The following is a 23,692-nucleotide window of genomic DNA, read 5'->3' on the forward strand; positions in this document are numbered from 1 at the left end:
CAAACAAACCAACACTCCCAGTTGTACACAAAACTGTTTTGTTTCATTTTGATCCCAGACCCTTCCCTTCTCCTCTCCTCTTGCAAAGCAACACTCTTTTCACGGCCTAGAACAGTACTTTAAAAACAGCAGTTATTAAAGACACGGTTGTGATATATCCTTTAACTCCCCCTCACCCAAAAAGGGGTATTCTATCAAGCGGTCCGGTAGAAATCTTGAAGTTTCTTTATGATAAATTAAGTCCGTAAAACGAGGAATACCTTCCGTCACAGTCCCAGCAAGAATAATCGCCACACTCTGCGGTTCATTTGTTCAAGTGTCTATTGCTCCTTCTAGCGGAGGTTCTGCACGGCTCCCTCCCCAGGGCAGCTCTGGTCCTACCAACCAAAAGAGGAGATTTCTCTCCTGTCTCTTCGGCTTGTCTCTGGTTACAAACAGCAGAAGCACTGAGGGCCGTAATTCCCCAGGACAGGAACAGGCCAGTAATGTCTGGAGAAGTACCAGTTGTCTTTTTCTCAGGTGTGGCAGATTAATGCCAAGAGCAGTTTTTTGTGTCCCGTTGGTGTCACAGGCACCTACACCTCTGTGGAAAAGAGAATGCTTTGCCTCTTGCTGTCCGGGGTAGGGATAGTCTCTAGCTGAAGGAAATACAGAAGAACTTGAACCTGGAAGGAGAAAGAAAGAGGTAATAATAAAGCTCTGTCAACTCATTCCCATCCCTGCTATTTGAGAGTTGGCAGACATGCCTACAGCTCTCTCCACAGGAACATCTTGCAGTTACGTATTTCATTTAATACACTGTATAATGTCAGGGATACTAAAACTTGCAGCGCTTCAGAGACACTTGTTTCAGCTTCCAGGGTATAACAATGGCGGTGGTGTTCCACTGCACTGAAAAAATCCGATCTGGAATTTGCCATTACTCAATCAAGAAAGCACAAAACAGCCTGACCAGCCAACACAGCCTCTATGTTTGAATTCTCTGCATTGCCTTCAAAAGGCAGCAGTGGCCAGCGAAACCCGAATTCAGCAAAGAATTTTGTTGTGCATCAGTGAAGGTGGTTTAAGTGTTGAGGGGCATCGCAGAAAAAACACTGACCGTCCTTTTATCCCAGGCTGGCAGTATGTGCCCTCAAAAATCTTACTATGCCCAAACACGACACATGCAGGATTGCACGCATACTGACATTTTTCCATGAAAAGTTGGATTAGCACAGATGCAAACTGAACTGCCTGAAGAATCACAGTTCTACAGTCAGTCTAAAATGTCTATGTAAGGGTGAAAGTTGTATGGTTCTCAAAAAAACTGTCATGAAAACATAGAAGGATGGCTGAGCCAGGCCTTCCTAGAAGACGGAAGTTTCCCACATATTGTCTTCACAAGATTCAATAGCACATCTAGGATTTTACCTGGGACATGACTTCTAGTGACCAACTATCAGTCATTGTGATAGGCTGCGTTGGGTTAGCAGGGATTTTACTGTCCTTCTCTGAAGGTCTGAGCAGCGTTGGTCCAAAGACAGTTGCAAGATTATGCAGGGACATCTTGTTAACGCTTTCTCTCTCAGCAACCCTGGGAGAAGTAACAATGAACAAGGCAGATCTTTATAAATATCTGAGTTTGGAGTTTGGAAGTGTCCTTAAGTAAGAAACTGTATTTATTCCTTTTGTAAAAAGCTTTAAATACATTCAATCAACCACTCACTCTGTATGTGCCTAAATGAACTTTATATATAAGTAATAACTCGGCCTGACACAACCACACTCTCCAGGCACTCTACAGACATGGCTTAAACTTGGGAAAGGGACTGCTGCTTACTGTCTGGGCAGGCAGAAGTGTGACAGCAATAAAGGAATGTTTTTCATCCCAGTTTCATAAATGAGAATCTGAGGCACAAACGTTAAAAAATTTACCCAAGGGCAGAAAAGTCTGTAGCAGAAACACAAGTAAACCCCAGATTTCCTGGATTTTAATCCAGAACCTCAGTCGTAAGATTATCTTTCATCTTTCTAGTGACAGTCTCTGGTATGTACAAAATACACATGTAAATTAACACATTGTGCATTTATTAAGCAAGCTTATTGCATTAATATCAAACACACAAAATACCTTTTCCACAGTTATAACTGTATTACAAAGAGATAGACAAGATCAGAAAGACTAGTCGAAGCAATGAATTGACAACTCCAGTTAGCAGAACTACTGGAATTTTTAAAAATACATCATGTTAGATTGCAGATACCTTTTAAGACAGGGCTCATAAATCCTTAAACATGGCCAAAGCTTCATGGTTTATACTAAAGCCTTTCCCGATCTTTGTACCCAGATGCAAGCACAGTTTTGCAGCAATATTGCAGCAGGAATTTGCATTTGCACTAGACAAGCCCTGAGACTTTACCCCTTTCCTTCAGTTCTAATCCTTTCAGTGTAAGAGGGAAAGGAATTCAGGATTTAGTGCCTCATTAAGTGAAGTATGAGACAATACTTATCTGATGAGCATTCACAGCAAATCAGCAAATGCTTCTTCATTTGTGTGATTCAGCATGAATTCAAGGGAAAAGCTCCTCTTTTCAAAATGATGATGCTTTACACATCAAATACCTGTCTAAAGGATCCATATATTACCTTTTTAAGTGGTCCAAAAGGAAAAGGAATGTCACAAGGTTGGGTTCTGGAAGCGATAACAATAAATTCAACATACAGCTTTCCTTTGCAACAGGATCTGAAAGTGCTACAAGACAGAAAATAACAAAACATCACCACAGGCAGTGAATGACAATTTGACTGTGTAATTTCCCAAACCAACAAATACGGACGGTCCTGAACGGACTGTAATTACATCATAGGTTGGAAGGTCAGAGTTGCACATCAATACCCTACAGGATCTCTTTCCTTTATTTCATAGATATGTAGAGAATCCTTTTCTCTCAAGCAGTTCAAGTGCTTTCAGACTTTCAGCCATTATGATGGTTTTCCCCTGCAACAAGACATGTGTACCACCCCCCCAAAGGGGGCTTCCCTGGAGGACTGAATGGGGCAAACAGCAAGCACAGCCTCGACGAGTAGGCTGTCATTCTATTCCTAACCTATCCTTCAGAAACCCAGACATTTTCAACTTACAGAAGGGCATGGCAGTTGCCCATTTTCAAGCTCACAGGAAGAGTATGTCAGTCCAATGCTCATTTCTGAGCTCTCTTTCACCTCCCTAACAGCTCGTTCTAGGCTTCTGTCCAACATTATAAATATGTTTCTTGTATTGCTTTAGGAGCAGCCTCCTACAGAATAGTTTCCGTTATCAAGGGTTATTTCTGCTACTACCTACCAATGCCCTCGGCAAAGTTTGGGTACAGTTCATCTGTAAAGAGGGGTTCAGGCAGTTCCCGGAAGTAGAGTTTCAAGGTGCCTGCAATGGCATTAACATCCATCTCACTCATCATCACTGACACGTCTTTGTTATCTGAAAGAGGGAAGAGGGGAAGCAGGGTAAAGAAGCTGTTGGCCTTGTATTCATTCTTTTCCTTGCTTTGGCTCTTTCTGTTTATCCTTTGTCTTTGCTCAACCAGCTGAGACTTTTCCTGTTTACATTTCTGCAGATTAAATTCTGACAACTGAGCGGCGCTGCACAAATGACTGCAAACATGTCTAGATTTAAATCAAGCAGGGGGAACCGCACACTACCCAGGGTTAGTTACGCTGGGCCAGCGACCGCGGCCTGATCTGCAGCAAGGCCTGCTTGACGGTATTTGTATGCATTTCGACTTCTGTTGGTGACAACAGTTGGAATCCCAATTCCCTGCCTCTAACAGCTTAGAGTAAGAGACTCTGAGGGTCACTCCCCACTGAGTGTAGCTAGAGTACCCAGGCAATTCAGGGCTCACATTTCAGTTTTCTTACTATTAAGAACAACAAAACCAACCACTTCCCCTAAAACAGACCAACCAGCAGAGCCAGTGCTAGTTTCATGAAGCTTAGTGTAAAATAACATCTAATGTAAATGAAAAAAAGTTTTTTTTCAGAATGTGAAACACCCTTACTTGCACTAGTGAAGGTTCATAAAAATCAATGCTTTTGGTAGCTTAGGGGGATTGAAAAGAAAATGCAAGAAGGAAGACATTTCACAAAATAAGTGAAGAACAAGTGCAAGGAGGGTGAATTTGGGCACCTGGCACAGGCCTCATGACTGCTTGCATCAAAAGGGAGCTCGAGTGTGGCTTGAACAGTCCTTGGACCACCATGTGGAGGCTGGAAGTAGGACAGAATTGCACTTTTTGTGAAAATTTGGAGGCGTTTCATCTGCCTGATCTTGGATGCCTTTTGGGACATATATGCCATTCTTTTAAAGGCAGCATCAGTAAGGAGCCCTTTCCAGCTCAAGATCAAAGAAGGCTTTACAAAGGTTGGTCAAAATGACCTGATTTTATAATCTGCGCACATCAATCTAGACAGACTTAAGAACAGAACTCAGGAGCCCTGACCACCCAACTCCAGTTTCGTAAACACCCTTCCTAGACAACCTTAGAACATTTTTTTGGGGGCTCTTATTAATTTGGACACCTCACACAGTGAGGAAATTACGACTTCTGATTGCTGCTGCTTCCCCTAACGAAGGTGTCTGCCATTTACAAAGATTTGGCAAGGCAGGCAAACCCACCATTTCATGTCTGCTGGGAGGAATAACAAATGCATTATTTAGTCTAAGGAGCCATCCTGTTGTAGGTCTTGGGTTGTGTCTTGTAGCTGAAGAATATTAATAGAACATGCAGCCACGGTTAAAATTATTCTCCTTGTGCGAGAATATCTACCTCTTAATGCTTCTTGGGGAACATAAGATTAAAAATAGCGTAGCCACCTGACAGGGAGTTCACTGAGGTTCTCACAGGGCAAAGGAAAACATCAGACACAAATACTTACTGACATCAAAGGCAGCTTTCAAAGCTTGGATATCGGTTGCAACCCCAGAGACACGGTAGATGCCCACCTCCTCCATTCCACGCCGCTCTATCTCCTCCACACACTGGCGCACTATGTAAGGGACCTTCGATCTCTCTCTCCTTAAGAAAGCCAGATAGAAGAGTTCAGTGCAGCCCGTGCCCTCAATGCTTGTTACCCCAGCCAGGCCGGCTGGCTAAAATCACCCCATCATTTTGCTGTGTAAACCTATTCTGGAAGATGGGGTGGGAGCAAGTCAGAGCAGTCAATCAAGACTGAGCTAAAAAACACCTTTTAAAACTTGGAAAGGGTTTTCAGAGTGTCTCAGCATGGCTTTGGCTGATCTGCAGCTGCCCCGAGCACTTTTGCTTCTGGCCAGGTCCTAGTGCGCCTGAAGTCTGCGACTGCGCAGGTAGTCAGAGGATTCCCAAACAGTCCTTGGATACATAGCAACACTGTGGCTTTCCAATTAATGCGATTCCATGGGGAGGAAATACCACACTTCCCAAACCACATAACAGAACAAACAGGTTTCTTCTGGCAAACGATTCATGACAAAAGATCAGGGGTTAAAATAATACACCAGGATCCAAAGAACGTGAACATTTCCGATTATGGAAAGGAAACATCACTTTTCCGTGGCTTTGGAAATTTGTGTCCAAGCCAGCTAACTACAGAGTAATGGGGCAAGGGGTATTTCCGGAACTGAGAAAAGTGATATGCTGTAAGTAAACACCCTGGGTTTCAAAGCCTGTGTGCACACTGTTTTTTACCCCTGCAAAAAATGAAGCGCAGAGAATATACAGCACCTTTTTTCTGCTGCCACAGCCATCTACGCTACTACCCACGTGTGGCAGATTGGACTGACAAATCCCTCAGTGAGGTAAAGACAGGCGCAACCCACTGGCCAGTTGGCTTTCTAAAAAACAACAGGAAGAAATGTGACCCATCAGCTCACTTGGTGACAATAGCGATCTTGACCCCAAAAACCCCAGTCTGTTTCCGGGACGGCATCCTTTTCAGGCTGAACTCCCGACTAGTAAACTTCACTGACAGCTTCACTTCAACCTGAATAAAAGAGAACAGCTGGTGTATTTCAAATATTTCAATGTCTTTTTTTTTTTTTTTAAGCTGCAATGAAGAGCAAAGAAATAAAGCACATAAGAGGTACAGAAGCAGCGCCAGCTTCTGTTTTCCATACTTACTCCATTCATTGAGATGACTGTGCGTTGCCAGTCTTTGTCCTGCAATGCCTGTGGGTCCAGCTGAAAAACACGGAAGTTACCCGTGAGCTAGGAAGAGACTTCAAAGAAACTAGCTAGCCTGAAAGAATTCTGTAAGTGAGCAGAGAGCGCACTACCACTTTCAACGTGTTATTTCTTTTCCATAGGAAAACACACATTCCAAGGTTTCCCAGGTTTCAGGTAATGGGACACTTAGATATCGTGCAGTTCTCTAAGCAGGGCTGGTGAGGACCGACACACATGGAAAATCCAGCAACATATGTACAGTGTCTGCTCAACAACAAAGGCAACCTCAGTGAGCAAAAGGAATGTTTGAAAGCCAATAACCTCAGCTGTCACAGAAAGAGAGATTGCACAAGAGGCACATTAACAAAGTTGTCCCATCCCATAGAGCTAGGAGTCAGAAAAGGGGAGGAGAGATTTACGAAATAACTCTGATTTGAAATAGAGGAAACTGTCTCCCTCTGCAGTTTTCTAGAGACAGGTGAAGTTGGATGAGTGTGAAATTACTGCACCGAAATAAAAAGCCAGACTGGAGAACTTCATAGCTCTTGGCTATGAAGCTAATAGCTTCCACGAAGGACTACGTTGCACTGAATTAAAAAGACATAATGACCCTAACAGTGAGATCAAGGAAGAGAAATAAGTGATCCATACAGAGACAAGTAACTTTAAACAAACCAAACCTCTGTCAGGATCTGACAGAGAAGAAATTGAGAAAACAGGCCCAGAAATCATGGAAAGTTCTCCTCCTTCAACCTGCCTATTCCTTTTCATTTCTCTTTGAGCATGGAGGCAGGAAGACACCTGGCCCTGCTATTGCAAGAATTCATTAAGCAGAAACAAGTTCTGATACAAAGCCCTAATCTCCCATTTTCAGCTTTGCTTGATCTCTTTTGAGTGGACAGTTGTGAGGCTGGGGAGCAGCTCACCCAAGTACTCACATCACCCAGCATTCCCATACTGCCCGGGAGAGTCCAAACACATCTGAAGGCACGAAGAGGGGCACTCAGCTCAAGCTAAACTGGCAAGAGAGAAAAGACCTGTCTGCATGGGGACTTCTGTCAGCAATCGGAACCAGCCAAAGCAAGCTGACTTCGGTGCCTCCTGAGGTGGCTTTGTAACACTTGGCTCTCGAACACTGACACAGCAAGACCAGGAGGCAGCAAGTGCACTAGACTCTATGGTTTGAGTTTACTGTCGTCAGCAAACAAAAAGACACTCAGTCACTAGAGCTATTTCTGCAGCACAGCTCCTCCCTCTCACAGAACTCCTTGCAAAAGCAGAGTTCCCTGACAGGCAGGGGTAAATGTTGAAACAATGGCAGCTGCAGCATATTCTAGGAGATCTCAGACATAATCATGCTCACACTCTTTCAAATCATCAACAAACTAGCCCAATGCTGCTGACAGTTACAGAGACAAGTCCCCCCGCACTGTTCCCCACTCCTCAAAAAAACCCAACCATCAGAGAGAAAAGTTTCTCCCTGCTTGCTCACACTGCAGAGATCCCAAGAAGCAACAGACAAGCAAGTCAGGCCAACCTTATCTCTGCGCACTTTGTTACGGACGTGAGCCCACAGTGGGATGCTGCCAGCACACACATGCTTTCCTGTCGAATTGGACCGGTTCCTGTAGGTGCAACTCTGGCAGAAACTCCTGAAGACCCCTTGTAAGGAATAGTCAGCAACCAGTAGCTCCCACATTTTGGGACTGCACAAAGGTCCAGGAAGCCAATGGACAGCAGTGCTTAGCTTCAGTGCTTCAGCAAACCCAAATAACAGATTGCTTGCCAGGAAGGTTTGCTTATAACTCTGGCAGAACAGATCCGCCCCGCCTCTGCGACTGGCCAAGGTCCCTATGAGCTGGTCAGAATGTAGGCTGTTCTCCCCTGAATTTCCGTACTGGAAGTTTGGTTTCTTTCAACAACTGCATTCTTTCCCAGAATCAAGAGGAAACCATTTCTGAAGTGTCTGGTTTCCTCTGAAGAGCAACCATGCTTGGTATTCCTGAAAGCTTGATCTCCAGCTGCCTAAATAGTCATTTCATTAAGCTGCCAAAATGGTCCTGCTGATAGACACAGTCACAACCGATCCTCCAGCTCGGAAGCACTCTTCCATATGCTTCTAGAACAGAGTCACTGAGAGTGTATTATTTATAGCAGAGAGAGACTGCTTAAGACTGAAGGGGAAAGAGGGTTTTGAATATTTTCCAAAAGAGTTAAGAGTCCAGCAGGGTCCAGTTACAGTTTATTTAAGCTAACAGGTATCACTGGTTAAGTCTCAGTGACGACCAGGGAACTCCTACCACTGTACAAAACAAAAGCAAGTAAACAGCTGTTAAAAAGTACGAGCCAAACAAAGTCCTACTCTTTCTCACGAGTGGGTATCATGGCTGCAGAGGACTAGCAAAAGCAGTGTGCTGCAGCTGAGAGCTCAGAGAGGCTCTCCCTCGCTGGGTAAGTACTAGAGCTGAGCAACGACTGCGAGTGTACCTGCTGCTACCTCTTGCTCCCTTATCTTTGAACTCTGTTGCAGGGCTGGCAGGACCTCACTCTCCTCTCCTGCTGTTTGACTGCTGCTGGGGAGCAGCTTGCATTGAATGGAGACAACTAGGGAGAACAAGCACCAGGGAATGGGTCTGGCTGACCCTGAGCCAACCCCCTGTAAGTCACCAGCAATAACCACAGCAGTTTAAAACAAAACAAAACAAAACAAAAACACACTCCACTCCCCCCCCCCCCCCCCCCCAGTGCTTTGGAAGCTAATAAAAGAGCAAAGCTTGAATACGCTTTCAGCAACACTGAGTGAGACAGGAAGATCAGGTCTAACAGTCTGATAAAGTCACAGTAGGAAATAACAGAATCAACAGGAAACTAAGAACATCATTTAGACTTTGAGCAAGCTTTCAGTCCAGGACCCTACAGCTGACTGACCTTCTAAGGCCAGCAAGAGCAACACAGGGAAAGGGCAGCTAGAGCAGACAGGTGACAAAGCAGACTGAAGACAAAGAGAATTAGTGAGTGTGATGCTCCAGCACAGAGAAGGCCTGTGACAAATGGGGTCATGCTGTCTTCTGGCCTGATTTGGAGATCAAGGAACTGGAGGAAGGAACACTGAGTAGAAGAATGTGATCTACAGCCAGCGTGCCAAAAGAAGGCTGCTCCGAGCGAGCGAGCGAGCACATAGCGCTTGCTTTGCCAGCTCAGGCAGGGGGAAGCACTGTGAAATGGCTGCCTCTGCATTAATTTGACAGTGACATTTACTGCACCTCGAAACATTTCCTTCAAACAGTTGCTTGGTTTGAGTGACAAAAGGACCTGTCCCACCTCCACTGAAACTGTGAAAAAATGGTGTTGTTTCCTATACAAATAGGACAGATTTGCTAAAACCCTCGAAGACGGTATCTCATGGGCTTGTTTGCACAGTCCCCATCAAAAGTGCATGCTGCACAGGAAAAATACAAACAAATCAGTTTTTCTTTACTCCCCCAGCACCTCCAGTCCCCTTGTGGCCTGTTCTTTGGCATTTGCACTGGCAAGCAAATTCACCAATGACCCAAGCATATGCCTCTATATCCTACACAAAACACAACAGAACAAAGCAGCTCTGCACTACGGGGATTTCTGAGCACAAGTCTCTGGCCCTCAAAGCAGCTTAGCACTGAATTAAGACAGATAGTTAGTGTATAGCAGTCAGTAGAGGCTGAGTGTGCAGAGTGGTGGGGAGCTAGGAAAAAAGCCAAACTGAGGGTGCTGGTCCATAGCAAATGCAAGCCAGGCACTAAGGAGGGAGTCAGTGCTCTGACTTAGTAAAACACCACAGAAAGTTTAATGATTTCCCCCCACCCCGAAGAGAAGAGAAAACATTCAGAAAGAAGAAAAAAAAATGAAGACACATCAGTAGAAACGAAATGCCTGGGAGCAAGGACTAAGGCAACCTTAAGGTTAGTGTGTTTTATGCTATTTATTCACATTACTTCCTCCCTTTATTAAACCTCCCTAGCAACTTTACACTCCATTAATTTTTAATTGTAACTGATGTGACATACCTGGTGTCAGTCTCACTGCTGCTGTAAACGCCCTGTCCAGCCATAACCCCATTCTTCTCAAAGCTCCCCACAGACACGTTAATCTTTCCCACCATCATCCTTTAGACATGACCCATTGCCTTCTTCATTTCCACCCTGTTTTCATTGCTGGGATACTGTTCTGCATGAGCAAACTGTTTAAATGAACTCAAGTGTGTAAAAGGTTTTCTGAGTTGACACTTGGGAGGTACAGCATGTGACAATCTGTTTTACATGGAAAACAACCTAGATGTCTGAAATAGCCATGTGCACTGCTATGAGACATCCCAGATAATTAAGCAGATAAGAGCAATTGTTTCGCATGGCAACAGAGGAACGGTGTTGCACTGCTACCACAAAATGACTGATCTAAGGTCGTATCCTCTCTGATTTTCCAGCACTGCTGTAAGGGAGAAGAAAATGGTTTGCCCGAGCTGATAATGCAGAAAAAAAACCCCCAAAACAAAAACCAAAGGAAACAGCATTTCCAGGAGGCACCAACTGGAGGAGAATGGATCACAGGATGAAGTATCAGTTTACTCATGCAGTCTGTTCCCAAGGCAGAGGCCAGTTTTGCTGACATATGTGCCCACTTAGATGCAGAGTCTCAGGACCAAACAAAAGGCTGCTACACTCAAAACATGGGGACGTGCCTGCCACATGACGTGCAAAATGTTATAGAGCAGAAGGGCCAGCCTCCCAAGTGCCAAAGGTGGATAGCAAGGTAATAACCGAAAGAAAAAAGAGAGTTCAAAATGAGAGGAGCTGATGCTTACAGATGAATTAAACCTCATGTTTCCTCCTATAAGATGTCCATTTCTTCTTCCCCCAAACACCCCAATAATTTCAGCTTCACTGTGTACCCAGGAATGGCACCCTGAGACATAACAGAAGCCCACAACCACGCGTGCTGGCTAGTTAAGACACTGCACATCCAGTGCTGCCATTCTGAGAAGGTCTGATGAGGACTTCACTTCTCCATTTACAGGAGGTTCTTCCACACTAAAGCCTTGTGGTTTTATTTTTAAGGGATGAAACTTGCAGGTTGGCAAGCAATGAAGCTCTTGCATGTGGCTGTAAAAACAGGTAAATAAAATATTCCATAGGAAAAGAAAATATGAGCAATGGGAGCTATTAAAATTGCTGCCCATTCCTGGAAGCTTCTGACCACATGGACCAATTTCCAGTCTTCCTTCCTGCAGTGCCATTATGTAACGGAGAGATTTAGTAAACATTTCACAGCCAAAACAGTCCTGTCTCCTTGATGCATTGTCTTCATCACTGCAGCTCAGGGAATTTGGTGAGTCAGAAATCCCAGTAGTGGGAAGTTGCAGATTTACAATAATACACGGCTTAACAATACATGCAATTTAGCCAATGCAGAAATTTCCCTGTTTTTATCAGCAGGAGGATGCAGACATGACTCTTGACTCTTCATGTTTCCAGGGTTTTTAACTAAAAGGAATTTAGGAAAAAAAACCACCTCATCCAACTTCACAGATCTTGTCTTTACACATGACAGACTTTGGCTGAATAACGATAACGCAACAACAACAACAACAACAACAGAAAGCCCTAGATATACTAGCAACTCTAAAGTAAACAAAATTTAATGTAAAAGCACCTGGGCAAATCCTGAAAGAAAATTACTGTAAAACCAGTGACCGGAAAAGATACTAACAGCATTAATACAGCTAACCTTCAGCCACAGGTGGTAATTCGATTTTGTTGTTGCATTATTATGATTTCTTAATAGAGAAATAGTGTTTGCTTTAGAAAGAAAACAAAATACAAACCTTTAATAACTCTTATCAACCCAAAATCTTACCAGACTCCTATGATTTCTCTTTGCAGTTATTCAATAGTGTTAAAAGGTTGTGTGATGGGAGAGAAATCACTGAGAATTAAGAGGATGTTCTGAGAGCTCACCAAGTTTCTTTATAAATTGCAAGGGGGATTTACTGAAAGCAAGAGAACTTTTGCATTTGCCTTTTACGATACAACAGAATGCAATTTTGCACATTAATCAAAAACATTGTACTATGGTGTTTGGGGGTTTTTGTTTGGTTGTTGTTTTTTTTCTACTTTCCACTGTTTAGGTTTCTCTAAAAGAATCAAGATGCAATTAATATTCAAGTGTCACCAAAGAGTACTTTTACTCATTAACTTAAGCATAAAATGTTCTAACAGAATGTACAAGTGCTGTGCATAAAAATTCCTGCTCTTGTTGAAAAGAAAAATTGTTAAAAATTTTAAAGATTTTATTCATTTTTTTAAATCATTCGATGTAAAATATTTGAAGAATTTAGAGGGTCAGTGATTTCAGGATTCTCCATTATGAGCACACAAACCTCCAGGGCATTTCAGGGCTGGAAACTTGCTCTTTTATAGTTGCTCAGCTTCATGGAAAATAAGCTTTTGTTAGCAGAAGGGACACAGAGATTTCTGGTTAGCCTGGGAGACATACATAGGAGGCACCCTGCACTAGCATTTATTGATTTGTACACAAGTTTTCTTTCAAACATCCACCATGTATTTGGAGAAAAAAGCTCTCCCTGAAAACAGCATGGCAGCCTCAGGGCTGCAAGGAGGGAGGGAAAGGAACAGGCCTAATGAAACTCATTTAGACAATGAGCCCTCCTCGAGTAAAGGGAAGATATGATCATGCAGGCAGCCCTCAGAGCTGTTTCAGAAATCCCACAAAAGACCTTGGCCTGCACGACTATCACTGAAATGCTGAAGAAAGCTGTCATCCTTGGAGTGATGAAGAGTCAAATGTAAACGGAGAAGTGGTGGTATTTTTCAGCATGCCAGAATGAGAAAGGTATGTGGACAGGGTCTCTGCTCTGTACAACAACCAGTCCAACACAAAGAATGTGTCATCAGAGCCAGCATTTAAACACCCTCCTAAAGCTATGGACAGACAGTGCAACAAACTGGAAGAAGAGGGGGAACATGTGTTCTCCATGTCATCCTCCACTGATGACCTGATTTCTCCTGCATGGAACTTCTGTGCTTTATCACACAGCAGCTCCCTGAGAGCAGCATCCATTTGCAATCATCTCATCACCTCCCCTAGTGTATGACAAATTTGCCACATAGAGATTTCCACCACTGAGAATCAGCATGGGGCACTTTGTCTATCAGATGCAGCCTGCTGTCACGGACACTATACTTTGGACATGGCAGTTATCAGGACAATAAGCCTGCCCTCCAAGGCCTTGCTATCACATCAATCAGCTTCCAGCACATACAGAAGGTAGCATTTCTTCCACATTATTTACAGAGGACACAGTATATTCACTGCTTCCTCTTTTGTCACAAATGGAGCATTCTCAACAGTGCCCAGGGCTCAGCGACAGTGCAATTCCTACACACTGTGCTGGAAGTTTTGAAGTTGACCGGCAAATCAGAGATCAAAATGTTAATTTTCATGAAAAAGCATCTATTCCATAAGGGTACTGAAGCAGGCATAGGGGACAAGGCAACAGGGAAAAAGCTGCTGACTTCCCGCCTGTGAATCACACTGTATACCACACTGTCTGGAGAAAAATCCCCAATGCTGAGACAATCAGAAGGCAGAGGAAAAAAACCTCCCTGGTACACTCCAGGATTCAAAAGTCCTGTTACGTTTTGCAGTAAGGGTAGTAGGAATGAGTTAAGCACAGTCTTACCTGGATCTGTCCTTTCCCCATTATGCGATCTGTGCTCTCTCCATCCTCTTTGGCGAGCTTGGTTTTGTTGTAGCACTTTTCATAGCACAGAATTCGCAGAGTTTGTGAACCTTCCAGCTCAATCTCGAACTCCTGCAGGGCACCAGCAAAGGAAAGAATGGAAAAAATGGAAAGGCAAGAAAGGAAATGAATATATCACAGCAGGACACTAGTCTCTTAATAATCAATATAGTCTCCTTAAAAATCATCAGGAGGGAGCACTTAAGGACTGACCAAAACCATCTCTTTAATGGACTTGGTCTGAAATAAATTGAAACTGTATTTTGTATATATAAGGTGGTCAAATCAGAGACTAAGATGGTTGACTCCTTAATCAGGTTTCACTGAGTTTCAGCAAAGCATCATTCAAAGAAACAAACTCACCCACCTTCCTTGTATTTAATTTTGCTCCCCAGCAGGTTTGAGTTGGCTGTAAACAGGCAAAATATCTATAGCTAATTCTTTCCCCTCACAACAAGCAGACAGAAACATCTCCTTCTTCAACATATTTCAACTTGTGTCTTTAAAAAAAAAAATCAAATGTGCATCTGTTTAAATGATTAAATGCTGGACAAGACTCATTTGTACTGAAATGTTTGTTTAACTATAACTAACACAAGAGGAAAATCTTCTACAAGCCCTGTCAGCCATATGAACCTTGCATAACAGTGTTTTCTGAGAGGCAGCATATGCAGCACAAGTGCTGAGCATGCAGCAAGTTCTTCTATTTGCAGGTTTTTGTCCATCATGTGTTGATGTTGGGCACATGGAACAAGTCATATCAAGAAAAATCCAACCTACCTCGTTCCAGTTGGGCTCCGTGGTGTCTCTGTAAACTCTAGTTTTAGCCTTGTTCACAAAATACCCAAAAGAATCCACCTCTAACGTGCAGTACAAATCTGAGGAGGGGAGAGAGGGACAGAAACTTTTTACAAATTTCTAGAATCTCCTAAGTTGCATTAATCACTTTCAGGGTGTGTATTCATTTGTATCTTCTCTGTATTAGTACCAGTAACGGTATCGAGCACAAATCTCATCATATGGACCAGCAGAGCTGCCTTTATGAAGCTGAAGTACCAGCACAGCTGTATAAATAACCTCAGCACAGACAAGCCTCTATCAAGAGTCAGGTGTACACTATTATCTGGTATTTCCCAAATCAATCCACAAGGAGCAGAAGGCATACACCAATGAGAAATGAAACTTCCACAGGTAGACACTGGACCCCACCAACACATCAGAACCGATTTCACTGAGAACAGCATCAGTATAATATCCCTAAGAGTAAGCCATCAAAGCCTCATTATCTTCACAAAGTGATTAATTATGTGGTATCTATTTTTGAAGAGCTAGTAATGAGCTGTAGACACTGCCCTTATTTATAAGTTATGTTGTAAGTGATGTTAGCCCACATCTGGGAAGTCATCGGTTTGGCAGGAGGAAGGCTAACAGAAAGCATGTACATCCAGTTCACTCCTTTCCTCCTGCACATGCAGCTAAGATAGGAACGGGATCCCCAGCCACAGGGCTAGGTAAGTTTTGCAGTTTTTCCTAGATTATCCTCATCAATGGCGGAGAAGCATGTTTATTTCTACAGATGTTCTCTTCAGTCTATTTTTTCACCTTTTTTGATCCTTCTGTCAAATCACTCCCCTGAATTTTAACACCTCTTCACACCAAAAATTCTGGATGTCAGCGAATGCTTCTCGTTCTTTCATTGCAAAACAAAATACAGTTGAAAGAATTAATGCCTGACTTGTATCTAAAACTGCTGGGTGATTAGCAAACACTGCTTAAAAAACATACCAACAGGGTAGGCCTAAAAAAAAAAAAAGATGCATGCTTGATCCCGATATCTTTCTGAGAATTAATAGTAGCATTAGAAAATTGCATTCCCCTAAATTTACACCAATGTCACTTAGAGTTCCGCAGATCACCTCTCCTCCTCGCTATCATCCCAGATGCTACAAGCCTAAACCAGTCCATGCCCAGCTGTCACAGCACCTGACTTACCTAACCCCTGTCAATACCTCTGTATATTACAGAACTGCAACTCACTTGAACTCTGCTTGAATCCTGTGGCAGAGTGGACAATGACATTCAGGAATCCATACAGACCTGGGGATTCATCATCTGTACAAAAGACCCAAGGAATTTTGTTACGTTCACAGAGAAGCCAAGAATGAAAGAGAGAGTGACGAGATTGATATTACAGAGGTTAATAAGCAGAGGGTAAACTGTTCCTAAAAAGGATGGCAGAAGCATGTAATCTAGCCATTTCAGCAAAAGAGGAGACTTTTCCCGTTCCAGGTTCCGTGTTGGTTTCACCTGTAATACTTCCTAGCAACATCTGGCTTTTACAATGCCATTTCTAGGGTCAGCAAGAGAGCACGGTAGAAATTCAAAGGAGCAAAAGTAAAACATAGAGGCTAAGTCTTTACTAGCAGATTAAATAGTAATTTAGGATAGTTTCTGACACAACTGTGGCCAGCTAGTGTTCTTCAAAAAGATTTCCCAGGTATAGAAAGGTTTTTTGGTTCAAAGTTGTCCCAAGCTAGGATTCCACCAGGCACTCCAATCCCTGGAATGATGGCTGCATGTAAAGACCATTTCATAGTCAATGAGGATCCTGGAGGATGTCCAGGAATATTTTACTAATTTAGATGTAGCCATATAATTTGGAGCTTGTATTTTTAGTGTTGCAGCAAATGACATTGGGATGACTGACTGCTCTTGTTCCTGCTGGTCTCTTCTTGTATGTTATCATCTACTTCAACTAAACTACACAGGTTGGGTACATATGGTCTCAGCTTTTCTTTTTTTTCCCCCCTCTTACAGGAACTCTGTAACTCATCACCAGGTTGAAACCTGTAGCAAGAAGAAACAGTAAGAGCAGTTCTAGGGGAAATGCACAAAGGCAGGCAGAGGTAGGTTTTCACTGCAGCTGCAACATGTGGAAGCATAAACCAAAGGTCTCACCTTCCTTATTGATAGTGAGGGGAATGTTGTGGACAGTCTGAAGCTTCACACAGGAGTTTGTCAGCATCTGGAGCTCCACCGATGTGAGCGAGAAGCTTTTAAAGCCTGCCAAGGAGATTCAAAGAGGGAGGAACTAAAATTTGAAGCAGAGGCTGGATGCATGCTCCCTCATTCTGGGCACACACGGGATAGCTGCTCCCTGGGCAATGCGCAACAACAGTACTGTGGCGCTCAGGTCTGTACTGCTGCTGCAGCCCAGCTCTGTTCAGGGCATATTTACTTACTCTTTGGAGTAAAAAGTCTCAAGATGGTTTACAGGAAACAAGGGGGGACTCTTATTTTCTTGCAAAGTCAAAAAACACCCATACCAAAAAAGAAAGTAAGTTTCTTTGGACTGGAGCCAGGCAAAAGGGTGCAGCTGATCCCTCTACTTGGAACTGCACAGAGCTCTGATCTCTAGGAGAGAATCTCTCCACTCACTTACTGCGTGCTCTCCTTATACATTCCCTGCATGTTGCTGCACACAAAAGCCCCCCAGACAGGCTCAGATGTGAAGAGACAGAAGACATCCATGTTGTGCTGTGGATTTTAACGCACATCCCTCTTTTTGCATGGAACTCTGCCCCATACCTCATCCTCTGGACTCTTGCTCTCCAATAAGATCACAGTATTTGTAGCAATGCCCAGGTGAGGGACACTCACATTTCTTTTGCTGCTCCCGGATGTTCTCTCTCCACTCTGCCCTTTCATAGTCCGATGAAATGAGGAACGTGTAACTCTACTCAGGAAAAGAGAAGAAAATGGAGTATGCATTAGTCTGACTGACCACTGAGAGCAGGCCTGCCTGCCTCCCACCCTCATCCAGTGGAGATTGTTGGATACACTGCTCTTCTAGTACTCCTGCCAGTTGCCCTACATCACAGCTTTGTCAGTGACAGGCAGGAGTCTGGAAATGTGCCTTCTCAGCAATGTGCCAGCGGTACCAACACAGGCTCCTGCCATCAGAGCTTTCACAGAGCTCCACCCTGCAAACAGCAGCTACATCCCTGACAGCATGAGGTTCCATGACAGCTCTGTGCTATTCCTCACAACAGTTGCACTGGGAAACCTGAAAGCCTCCAGCACAGGCCTAGACACTAAGACAAGCTGAGGAAGTGAAAATTCACAAGCTGGTCACTGCTGAGTAGTAACAGGATCTTGTAAAAATCATTTGCCATGTGCATGAAAAGGCCAGTAACAGGTTACAGCACTGCCAGAGCAGGGGATACCTCTGGCACATTCAGCATCCCACAGTGCTAAAGGAGATCGTTCACAACCATTCGGCATCCCTGGTGCCAAGTGCAGCCTACAGTCCTGAGGAGACAGCCCTGAGTGCGCTAAGCCTTGAACTTGAAGGGCGTCTAGAAGGCAACTGCTGCAGAGTTACCTTAGGTGACGAGAGCCGTTCCTCTTGCTCTGGCAGTGCAGGTGCTGAGGTAGGGGATTAATTTCTAATGTTATTTTTTAAATGCCAGTGTTGCATACAAAGTAGTCATAGCCTTACAAGATGTCATCATAACTTTTGGTCTAGCAAGGGCTAGGTGTCTGCTGCTTGGCAAGTGCTTTCAGGCCAGACAGTAGAGGGCATGAAGACCTCCTGGTACAACAGCATATACAAACACACACATGCCCGTCCCCTGACTCGTACACTGAGGGCGACCAGAAGAGCCACTCACCTTGCCATTGCGATTGTGTACCCGGAAGGCCATGTTGGGAGACATCAGCAGCAGGAGGGATTCCTGCTCTGAGAGCTTCTTTTTCAACCTCTCAATGACCTTGCTGCCCTTATTGGCCCTCTGAAGGGTGGGGGAGAGAGGGAGACAGAGGACACATTACCCTCCAACATTTGCCTCCATTTACACTGACAGACATTTTAAGATCCACAGTCCCTTCCCTCTCCAAGTAGCCAAACGGCCCCAGGCAGAAGAAATGCTGTCGACAGGATCCACAGGGCTCCCAGCTGCTCTGGAAGATATTACCTGCAGCATCCCTACACTCAGACTTGGCTCAGTTGCCCAATTCCAGACGCCCCAGACAAAGCTACAGAGGTGTGTGGCCACTGTCCCAGCTATACCCTGTACTTTCTGTTCCAGAGGTTGCAGCAGCATCATGTAACTGGGCAGCCATAGCTCTGCCAGTTAAGGATGCTTGTGGAGGACCTAAGGAGAGCGTAAGAAACTTCTCTAGAAGCTGTCCACAACTCTGTCACCTAAACTCTCTCCCACCCACCACCGATCCATTTTCAACAGAGGTCAGCTGAAAAGAAAGTTTTTCTTAGATAAAACCCAGTCACAAACCCAACCATGTACTTTGTTGGCACTGATCCACTGAAATACGAATCAGACACCTTCACCTTGTGAGTATGATGCTTCCACACGGTGTTCCTCCTAATATCTCACTTTTTCCAGGAAGCCCTCTCTTGAAAGCCAGCCAGGGCAGAGAGGCAGGAGCATGTTCTTTGGAAGTGTGGGGGATAGACTTCTCACAGTACAAACAATGTTACTCATATCCTGCTCTACAAACAGGCTTTCAGTTTTCAAATTCTTATTTCTCTTTTGTGTTCCAGGAAGGTTTGGGGTCTAACACCTCTGAGAAAACATGTTTTGCAAGCAAAGAGAAGCCTGGGCCAGGGACACCATATCTGTGTCAGACTGTCCAGTCAACATAATTAGCGTTCTCCTTATATTTGCTGGTTCTTTGACAGTGGTGGTCAGAAAAAGCTTCAAAAGCATAATTAAGCCTGCAAAAATCCACAAGTACATGGCTTCTGACCAAAATCACTTGCAAGATCATACTTTAACAGCCAGAAATTGGCATACCACAGTCCCAGTCCTTCTCGCATAAGTCCCAGCCAGCATAAGAGCCCCACCCTCCACATGGTGATAGCAGTCACAGGCGGTCCCATGCAAGTAGAGGAGCTACAGCTACAGGGTCTTTTTGTTTCTGCCTCCTCACAGGACACCATCATTCAAGCTGTGCACTAGGACAAGCAACAATGGGCTGCAGAGCATCTGGATATCACTAACAACAGAGCTGCACCACAAGCCTCTGCTGAACAGTCTGTTTTAGCATGACTCCCCATGCTGTACAGCACTGGGAATGCCGCTTCTATCAGCACCTCATCTCAGGAGAGTGAGTCCGTACTTGGCATGGAGTGCTTAATCCCTTTTACCTTTTCACGCTGGATGTCATTCTTTATCTGGGATATCTTGATCTTCATGGCATCCAGTTCCTCATCAGGTACCAGTGGGATATTGGGCACTGCCTCAGACTCATCCACCATTTGGAAACTAAGGTCAGTGAGTGGGATGTACCATTTGCAGTCATACTGCTGGCTTTTTCTGAAAGACAGAAGGTACAAACCTTTTACTGTTACTGGTGTCTAGCAACTCTCCCCCTCCCAAAAGCCCTTCCCCACTGTAGTGGATAAGATACAGAAATGGCACAACTTCACTGTGACTCCCACATAGAAAAAGTCTGGTAAAGGGCCTTTCCAGCAAGAAAGCCTAGAAGGGCCAATAGCCAGTACAGCACATAACAAAGCAACTTGTTTTGTTACCTAGTTCTTTTCATCCTAAGAAACCATAGAGATCTTTTGCAAACCCTTCCAGTCCTGCGTGCCCTCTCTTTGAAGCCCCAATAGAAGCAAAGTTCAAAAGCCATGCCATGCCTCTGTCTTGGCTGCTACACGTCTAAACGCGGGTCTCTCCTGCCTGAGCTAGGAGGGCCGGTATCTATAAAGCTCTGTGTAATCCAACCAGAAGACAGAAACTACAGCTCCTGACTGCCACTCTCCAGTGCTTTCATGAGGATAACCAGTTCACATTTCAAATGTTTCATGTGATTTATTCTTTCTCCATCTCTCCTGTCAAGAACATCCACTCCTGGGAATCTCCCACTCTTTTGAAGGTTCATTCCTCACAAGCATGTACTTCAAAAGAGGCAGCGACAACTTGTTGCTTGAGGAGGGCAAGAAGATGAGAGGGCTATCCCAGAGCAGAACATCTACCAAATGAAGAGCAGCCCTCTTTGAGGCAGGGATGTCTGTAAAGGTTGCTCCCCTCTCATTTGTGAAATATGTCAACAAAACTGTTTGTATAGCTGCACTTTGGGGTTGACACATAACCTGTTCATTGTACCTTTTCCATTTTTCTGCAAAATTGTTAACTGGCTGTAGCTGCAAGGCCAAAATTAATAACCTTAGTAACAAAACAAAGTGAAGAATGTCACCTATTAAAAAAAAGGGGAGGTAGAAAAACAAACAGCATTTGTCCAGAATACCAGCAGCTACAACATATGCTGTTTTCCTAGGAAGGCTCAGGGCAGGAGGGAGGAATTAACCTTTCCTGAGAGATCAGAACTTGGCCAAGGTCTCATATAATAGACAGTGCTGCCTTGCTGATCATTCCTTGTCTAACTACATCTTGTTGATTATGGTTACCCAGGTCTGAGGTATTCATATTCAACTAAAATTGCTGGCTAAACCCAGGATTCTGCTGAAGCTGAGATGCAAAGTACATAGTCCAGAAGGAAAACCTCACCCTCCAATCTGCTTCTTGAGCTTGGCACACAGGAACAGATCAGTAAAAAGAAAGACATGTCGTAGTTTGCGAGCTCCCTCAACCAGCTCCACCATGAAACTGTCCTTCAGAAGCTGCCGGTGCTGGTAAAAAACAAAAACAAAAACAGAAAAAGTGGTTTAATTTGCACAGTATGAACCCCAGATTTGGCACTGAGGCAACACATTCCTTAGACATGACTCCTGCCAGAGCCAATTCAGTAAATTGGTCTAATTCAGAAAAAAAAGGCTGTTAAGTGGTCCTTGCTGCAAGCTCTGCTCTTCCCCCTCTATTCCAGGGGCACAAATGGCCATGCATCTCCTTTCTTATCTGGTTCTGGGTTAGACTTCAGGCTTCTCTCCATCACCTGTCCCTGAGCCCAAGTGTAATTTATTGTGAGTCATTGCCCAGCTTCTGCGTACCTAAGGGCCAGAATCACGGACAGCACATCACCCCACCACAAACCAGCAGAGAGCAGCAAACACCACTTTTCTCAGGAGTTACTTGCCCAGCCACTGAATTCAGCTTAAGCTACCCCACCAAGGAGAAAGGGGAACGAACACCTCCACCAACACCTCTGCTCCCCATTCCCAACAGTAGTCCGCCAACATTAACGGCTGAATGCCATTGCTGCTTCTTTATTACAAGTGCTGTTAAGGGATGATTCCTGAACAAAATCTAGCAAACTTCTCAGTAGTCCCTTATCAGCCTGTGTTTAAATAGGACCATCCGGATATGCCCCCACCCCATGCCTGTTTAAATCTCTCATATGATTGAGATAGATATATATGTGTGTATATATCTCTCTCTCTCTCTCTCATATAAGCATTCCCCAAATCTAGAGGATGCAAAGAAGCTGCACAACCCTGATGCCTTTATTCCTGTTTCTAGTCCCAGGGAGCTTTACAATCTCTTTAATAAGAGGCCCACATTGTTAGGCAGAAGCATTGGTTTCCTAATTCCCTTACAGGGACTCTGTAGATGACAGACAAAAAGGCTGTAGCACTGGCACTGAGACAGATGTGACGAAGCCAGGAGTTTCAAGCCCTGCTCTACACTCAGGCCTTCTGTTCTGATGTCAGGATCAGTAGGAATCTGAGTGCACATCTGGAACAGGTATCTCCCACTGATTTTCAGACAGAAGGCAGGAGTATTCAACATGGGGCAAATTTTATTCCCACCAATATGTATAACTGTCAGTGCTGCCTTGCTTCACAGCCAGTACAAGCAGGAACCATCAGCTTCTCCACACAGGTATGCTAAGGTACTTTTTCCTGACCCATACTATTTCCACTATTTCAACGGGTGAGCGACTCGTTACACGTACCATATATGCCTAGACAGCACTATGGCTGGGGATAGGACAGATCTGCTAACACTGTCCAGCGCTAACCAACACCCCCTGCTGCTGTCTCACTGTCAGCCTTCTCCAGGCCCATGTTCGGGACTTGTCAGTTCTACTCACTCCCGACCTACAGCATCTCTGTGATCCCCACGGTGGGAAACACATACACAAAAACTGTCCCTTTCCAACAGGCAGCTGTGCTCAGCTGTGCAGCAGTATGCAACAGGAAAGCAGTTAACCTGAACAAGGTCAGGACTTCCAAACCAGAATTCATGTCTCAGTTTCTCAGGTTATGCCCCATGGGTTTTGTTTGCTGCGTGACTTAACAAGCCCTGAACACATTTACTGCAGAGGGTGTGGGAGTGCAAACCCCACGCTGCCTCTCCTTCCACCTACCATCCTTCCCATCTTGGCTCTCCAAAATGAAAACAAACCACATCAGTCCTGAGCCCAGCAGGCATCATGGCAAGGAACACAAGGCAGAGAAATGCCCTTGCAGACACAATTCTTCTTTCCACACTCTGTACTACAGCACCCTAAACTTCCTGACATGGACTGAGTCTGCATTTTCCTGCCTGCAGCTGCATTAGCCCCACAGCTAGCTGATAAAGCACACATCACAGTGTCAGCACCTCACCTTGGTGCCTTCCATTACACAAAGGTCCTGGAAATCTGTGAGCAGAAGCAAAAGTTGCACCTTTCCCACAGTGCCAGGAAACAAGGCTGCTTCCTAGCAGACTGTTGCACCATCTCTGAGCAGGAGTCTGTGCAGCTCTGGTATTCAGCAGTGATTCAGGCTCAGAAAGGCCTGTACAT

The 23,692-nt window shown here is 44.4% G+C and overlaps 1 protein-coding gene across 2 annotated transcripts in view; it reads right to left on the reverse strand.

The window, feature by feature from the left end:
• Window positions 1-575: 575 nt before the first annotated feature.
• The window catches only part of BCR (BCR activator of RhoGEF and GTPase), a gene marked incomplete at both ends in the record, with an annotated part of 98,610 nt that continues 75,493 nt past the window's right edge, over window positions 576-23,692 (reverse strand). For both annotated transcript variants that reach the window (XM_082007713.1, XM_082007712.1), the window contains 15 exons: window positions 576-665; window positions 1,411-1,573; window positions 2,627-2,732; window positions 3,324-3,458; window positions 4,913-5,052; window positions 5,889-5,998; window positions 6,136-6,195; window positions 13,916-14,047; window positions 14,756-14,853; window positions 16,013-16,087; window positions 16,934-17,038; window positions 17,636-17,711; window positions 18,649-18,768; window positions 20,145-20,313; window positions 21,514-21,635. In XM_082007713.1, coding sequence (XP_081863839.1) covers window positions 576-665; window positions 1,411-1,573; window positions 2,627-2,732; window positions 3,324-3,458; window positions 4,913-5,052; window positions 5,889-5,998; window positions 6,136-6,195; window positions 13,916-14,047; window positions 14,756-14,853; window positions 16,013-16,087; window positions 16,934-17,038; window positions 17,636-17,711; window positions 18,649-18,768; window positions 20,145-20,313; window positions 21,514-21,635 — 1,701 coding nt within the window. The remainder of the gene's footprint in view (window positions 666-1,410; window positions 1,574-2,626; window positions 2,733-3,323; window positions 3,459-4,912; window positions 5,053-5,888; window positions 5,999-6,135; window positions 6,196-13,915; window positions 14,048-14,755; window positions 14,854-16,012; window positions 16,088-16,933; window positions 17,039-17,635; window positions 17,712-18,648; window positions 18,769-20,144; window positions 20,314-21,513; window positions 21,636-23,692) is intronic.

Source organism: Phaethon aethereus, assembly GCF_964289735.1.
Source record: "Phaethon aethereus genome assembly, chromosome: 17".
Lineage (NCBI taxonomy): Eukaryota > Metazoa > Chordata > Aves > Phaethontiformes > Phaethontidae > Phaethon > Phaethon aethereus.